This window comes from Stegastes partitus, unplaced genomic scaffold (assembly GCF_000690725.1).
Source record: "Stegastes partitus isolate 25-593 unplaced genomic scaffold, Stegastes_partitus-1.0.2 Scaffold1658, whole genome shotgun sequence".
NCBI lineage: Eukaryota > Metazoa > Chordata > Actinopteri > Pomacentridae > Stegastes > Stegastes partitus.
This window is the reverse complement of record NW_007579389.1, coordinates 1,268-7,785: the sequence shown is the minus strand read 5'-3', so window position 1 is coordinate 7,785 and position 6,518 is coordinate 1,268. Positions and strand designations below refer to the sequence as shown.

Below are 6,518 nucleotides of genomic sequence, written 5' to 3'. Positions count from 1 at the left end.
AGATATAATCCAGGCAGCAGCACGCTCTCTTCAAAACATAGCTGACATTGCAAATTAGTTGTAGATAAACACAATTTCTAGCAGACAGGGCTACAGAACATTTTATCAGCTTGTGATTTGGCTTTTGCAAATTAAACCGCACTGCTGAATATAATGTTGATTAAATCATCTTCTTTGGTTAAAACAAATGTCATAAAAGGTAATCAGTTGTTTGCTACTAATTTATTCTAGTAACTGAGCAGAGGTTTAAGGAGAAACCATAGAGCTTTACATGTCTTTACACTTCATATTAGGTCGTTAACTGCAGACATTATTGTCTATTACCGCCACTGCTGTGTATGCACACAGTATTGGGCATTCCCAAAGGTATGCATAATAATTCAGATTGCAATAGAAGTAAAAAAAAAAAAAAAGGTGACTCATGCTTAAAATGAACAAAACATTTTTCCCCCCAATTCATTGAGATCCAATGAATGATTGGCCAATTCACAATGAATCATAGCTTCTCCCTTTGTTGCTGACTGGACACATTCTTGGACAGAGGTCCAACAATCCGCAGCCCTCAGTTTCCTCAGTAAGACAGATGTTGGGTTTATTCATTGCCGTGCATAATGCTTAAAAGCGTGGATCACACCATGTTAAGTAGGTTATCTGACAAAGACCTGAAGAATTTTGCGGTGTTGGTAAAAGCCTGTTTCTTTATTTCTTAGGAACTGCTGGAAACAATGTAAAAAATATACAAATCTCTGCAACAAGTAAAAGTCTCGCATTGGAAATCTTACATATTGTCTTGTTGTACAAGCGCGCAACTATTTTCTGCTGAATTTGCAGTAAACGTCCAACAGAATGATTTATTTGGTCATGCCAGCTACATGTGTGATGTTGCTGGATGAATATCACTGATGCATCGATGTGTAAACAACACTTGGCAAACAGGTCAGGGTGGGGTTAGTTTCAACTATATGCAGGAAGTCAAAGCCCCAGTTTTATAAAGACATGTGACATAATCTATTTTTGGAAAAGAAGAATTCCAATGTTCCCTATGAAAGAACTGACTGTGCAGTTTTGAAACAAGAAGAATGAGGCCTGAAGATGCAAACTGCAAAAAAAATAATAGTGAGCTTTTGTTGTAATGTTTAAAGAAAATATAGAGCTGTTATAGGTCAGATTATTAACGAAATTAAGAGTTTTGCATGGAGGAATGCATCATAAGTTGAAAGGTGGAGCAGGTAAAGAAATTGCTGAACACAGCTGTTATTTAAGTGTGGTGCAATAAAACGTAATAATTCCCTTTGGAATGTAGGGCTGGAGAAGTTAAAAGTGGAGTTTTAAAAAAATGTGTTCAGCTATTTTGCTCAACTCAAGTTTTCTGAAATACATTTTACATGCAGGTTGTTAAATAAAGTTATTGATCTTGTTTAAAACCAGCTTCTGGTCAGACTTCGCTGCTGTTGACAGACGCGTGACGAGTATGTTAATGAGTTTACGTCTTCAGAGCTGTACACAAAGTTGTCTATAGGAAATGGATTCAGTGATAAGAAATGAAACTGCACCCTTCGACACAAACGCGGCGTCTTCTTGACGCCCGCTGCACTGCATGTGCGCTGCGCGCTGCGCGCTGCGCGCTTTCTCAACAAGCTCAGCGGTTAAATGAAGCGGAGAGGAGGAGCTGCTTGTCAGAACAAACTTGCCTGTCAGTTGTGAGTGTGACAACAACGTGAGAGGAAGCTCGCAGCTTCGGAGCATCTTTTGCAAACCAAAACCACCAGAGAAAAACTTTTTTTCCCCCCTCTTTTGGATTTGTGTTTTCGTGAAGAATGCGGATTTTTAATTTCGTGCGTAAAAGAGACATTTGGAGACGATGGATTTGGTTACTACTGTGGGATCTGAAGAAAGCACATGAATGGAAAGTGTCACTACTTCGGAAGTAAGAAACAAGTCATTGCTTCGTGTGAAACTGTGAAAAAAAAAATCCTTGCAGATATGAACAACTCGACAACAACAACAACAACAACGGACAGATTTAAACCTGTCACCATCCCGGTGATTATGTTCATTTTCGGGGTGGTGGGAAATGTCATTGCCATTGTGGTTCTGCGAATATCACGAAAAGAACAGAAAGAAACGACTTTCTACACTCTTGTGTGTGGCCTGGCAGTCACAGACCTGCTGGGCACCTTGCTGGCCAGCCCCGTCACCATCGCCACCTACATGAAGGGCTCCTGGCCGGGAGGTGAGCCCCTGTGCCAGTACGCCGGCTTCATCCTGCTCTTCTTCTTTTTGGCTCAGCTCAGCATTGTTTTCGCAATGTCCGTGGAGAGATACATGGCAATAAACCACGCATACTTCTACAATGAGTACGTCAACCAGAGACTCGCTGCGCTGACGCTTTTGGCCATATACATTTCCAACATCGTGTTTTGCGCGCTGCCCAGCCTGGGGCTCGGCGAGGTGAAGCTCCAGAACTCGGGGACCTGGTGCTTCATCGACTGGCAGAACAACGACACGACGGTCAAGACTTTTAATTTGATGTACGCGGGTGTCAACTCGGTCATCGTGCTCGCCACTGTCATTTGCAACGTGATGGTGTGCGGCGCGCTCATCCTGATGCACAAGCGCTTCATCCGACGAACGTCTCTGGGCACGGACCATCGGCGCATCGCGGAGTTCCGGCGCAGACGGAGTTTTAGACGATTAGCTGGAGCAGAGATCCAGATGGTGATTCTGCTTATAGCTACCTCCGCTGTGGTTCTCATCTGTTCCATACCTTTAGTGGTGAGTATTGGAAAAACTATGACAATTGCAGCGGGTTTGTGCGCACTGGAATGCCACACTTCTTTTTCTTTTCGTTTTTTTTTTGCAGCAGCAGAATACAAGTGAAGTCACAGTAAATGTAACTTAATCAAAGCTGCAGAAAATCAAAAAAAGAAAGACTACTGTGTGTCCTCATAAAAGCAAACACTAGGTTTCACCTAACGAGCTGTGCGATGAGGACAACAGGCAGGAGGGGTTAATAATGATAATGATAAGCTTTCTGAACTTGGTGTTCCAGTTTTAGATCTCTGTGGTTACATGACGCATTTCTGCGAGACGCAAGTGCGGCTGTTGGCACATGCGTTCCCTTCAGGTGTACACAAAGCAGCTCTTCCGTGGTTTCAGACACAGTTTGCATGAAAGCAAAATCAGTGGTCTGAAACGTGTTAGTCTGGACTGTGGTCTTTCTTGTCCCTTAGAGACTAAATCCCTTCTTTTTGTGTCTTTCCATCTCTTTACTGCAGTTCAACTTGAAAAACACAAAGAGGGAATCCTGCACTAATCAGGTTACTCATAGGAGTTGCCATGTATTTGTGCAGAGGAAAGACTTTTCTCCTCCAACTATTCCATTAGAAGCATGTTAGAATGATTTGTTTTAAAGGCTCGAATAGGAAGAATGTGAGCAAAAAACGGTTTCAATGTTCATGAGGACACCTAATTGTTGTTTTATTCTTTAAGAGCCTCACTTCTAGCTTCTGGAATATCCAACATGCAGGCTTTAATGCCTCTGGCTTTGTGAGAAGTATGACTGTTGATTAGACTTTGGGGAAGCCCAATAGCCAAAGGCTCACTCTTGATGACAGTGAGAACTGTTTTTATTGGCCTCTTGCCATAATTCCACTGCTGTGGTTCAACAGAAGTTAAATTCAGAGTGTCTGTTTAGATTTGACCACTCCATGCCAACCATGTCAAAACATGTTAGATAAACTATTATATTTTCTAAATGGAGCATGGACAAGTTTTGGGGGGAAAAACTGAACTGTTTCTGCATTTGAAATGTTGTCCCATGCTGCTTTATGAGTCAAACAAACAGTTTGTTGTTAAATGTATTGTTGTTTTCTCTCCTGTGCCATCAGCTGAGGATATTTGTGAATCAGCTGTACAGAAACCAGAATCAGAAGTTGCATGGTGACCTGCTGGCCATCCGCATGGCCTCCATCAACCCCATCCTAGACCCCTGGGTCTACATCCTGCTCAGAAAGACAGTGGTTCTCAAGCTGATGGAGAAAATCAAATGTCTGTTCTGCAAAATGGGCGGGCGTGGACGAAGGGGCGGTGGGCAGTTCCGCTGTGCCGACGGCCACCTCTCCTCCTCCATCATCTCCCGGGATTCCCCGTCACTGGTGTCCCGTGAGCTGCGGGAAATGGTGAGCACCTCGCAGACCTTCCTGTACCCGTCTGAGAGCCTGGGCTCGTCTCGGGCAGGGGCACTGAGCGGCTCCAGCCCGCCAGCTGGACAGACGTTACAAGACCCCCAGGAGGTCGAGGGGCCTCTGAGGGGACTTTCACAGAGCGATTTAGAGAACATAGCGCCAGGCCGGACGCTGAAAGATCTCCCAGTCTGCCCCAAGGACCCAGCTCTGCACGTGACCTTCACAGAGGAGACTGCAAACCTCCAAGAGAAATGCATATAAGCATCAGCGTGATCTGAGCTGTACTAAGACTGTCACGGGATAGAAAACGGGAACAAGTGAAAGTACTGCAATGAGAACGATAAGCATTTGCAGGATGAATAATCATTCATCAGTCTGTAGATGTGTCACAGACAGCTAACAAAACGACAGATCTATTACTGAATTAAATATCCATTATCAATGTATTACTCCTCTGTAGTAATTAACCATATCTCTAAATACACTTCAATACAATCACCAAAGTTTTATCACCGAAACCATAGAGAACATTATAGAGGAGCTCTTCTGTTGCACTTTTTTGAATGTTTAAACCACTGCCAGGCTGTTAGAAATGTTGGTTTTGTAGCATTTTGACAACCTGCACAATGACTGTAAAGAATTCATGTTAAAATGTGAACAATGTTGTGTGATGTTAATTTATTTGAAGTATGAAATTGTACGTTATTGTCTTCTCTGTGAGAAGGTCCAGATAGTTTGGAGCCATTTTAAATCGGTACAAGATGAATATGTTCATAGTGTTGTTGTTTTTTGTTTTTTTTCTTCTGGTATGTAAGGACATTTGCAAGTAATTTGGTCCACAGAGCAGCTCGAACATCAAAGCTGGATTCCAACTATCCCTTGCATTTCATAACCAAAGGCAGCTATACTGTGGCTTTTCCACAGTGCAGACACTGGAGGACGTTAGGAGGCCTCTTAAAGTCATTTGTTAATGTAAAATTGTTCATTTACTCCGTTCAGCCCATTAGTTTGCAAGAATCAATCCAGCCTCATCTTATTTCAGCTTAATGTAATGTATAAAGCTTCCCATCTAATCAGACTTTATAGGGGAGTTAAGATGGGGAATGAAAACTGAAGACATTAAGTGTCCTGTCTCCTACCTTCATGGGCTTTTTTTTTTTTCTTTTCAAAAAAACCTGATGTTTCCTGTTTTAACATGGCGTTGATATAGTGCTGCTATAAAGATTATATCAAAACATGTTCAATTTAAGCCAAATTTACCAAAACATGTTGACTCTCTTGTGGACTTGTACCAAACTCATAAACTGAAAATAAATGATGAATATTCATATGAATTAAGCAGTTGTCACTTTTTTTTTTCATGAAATACAAGATTTAATATTGTAGTTAATGATGTATTCCAAACCTTGTGTTGGTAAAGGATATTAATAGGAAATACAATATGCAGAAGGAAAGATCTACGAGCGAGCGTCTCTCTGAATCTTTGTTGAAAATTAGATATTGATCAGACCAGAATAGAATGACTTCAGTTCAATACTGATCACTGCTTTCTCAGTCAAAACAATTAAGCCTGTTGTAAAAAGAAACGCCGCAGAGCTTGTCATGAAAACAGTAGAGAAAGTTCAAGCACATCCGAGCCGAACGCTCTGCAACAACATCCTCATCTGCCAGCATGTCACTGACGGTGCCATTTACAAAGCATGTTATCTCTTTAATCTCTTTCTGCAACACCGGTAATGGCTAAACCACACTTCCAACCAATGTCCAGATCAGATGGCACGGCACCGCTCACCTGCAGACACATGGTTTCTTCGCCCCCCTGAAGACTTCCAGCTCCGACGTGGCTCCCGTCCAGAGCCTTCCCAGAGCAGTGAAACGTCCCTCTGAGAACAATAACCCACTAAAAGAGCGCAGTGACCTCAGACTGAGAAATCTGCCAAAGCTGTAGAATCTCCTGGGAGAACAGGAAATGGTGATTGACAAAACAGTCGTGACAGGAGTTTAGCGGAGGGTAAAGAAAGAGGAGAAATGATTCTTCTTGGAAACTTGTCCCTTCTCTCCTCCACCTCATCAGCCAACGCCAGCGCTACACTACAGCATGTGTGACAGGCTGTTTTTGACATTTAAACCCGAGCAATAAGGAGCCTGTGAAAACATCTGGTTATTAGAGGATGTCACTCAAAAAAAGCAAGAAAAAAAAAAAAAGTGCAGAAGCTGTGGCCTTTTAGCACAGCGATGGAGGAAATCCCGGAAATGAGCGGTGTAAAAATAATACCAGTGTTTGCACGACAGCATCTGGGTCAAGGTGTGCCAGGATAAAAAATACTGGTC

General features: G+C 42.5%; 1 protein-coding gene across 1 annotated transcript; it reads left to right on the top strand.

Annotated features, from left to right (window-relative positions):
• The first annotated feature begins 1,612 nt into the window (after nt 1-1,612).
• On the top strand, nt 1,613-5,525 carry LOC103371850 (prostaglandin E2 receptor EP4 subtype-like). The gene is made up of 2 exons (XM_008301314.1): nt 1,613-2,775; nt 3,891-5,525. Exons 1-2 carry the CDS (start codon nt 1,900-1,902, stop codon nt 4,446-4,448), a joined length of 1,434 nt encoding a protein of 477 aa, XP_008299536.1. The 5' UTR covers nt 1,613-1,899; the 3' UTR covers nt 4,449-5,525.
• The last annotated feature ends 993 nt before the right edge of the window (nt 5,526-6,518 follow it).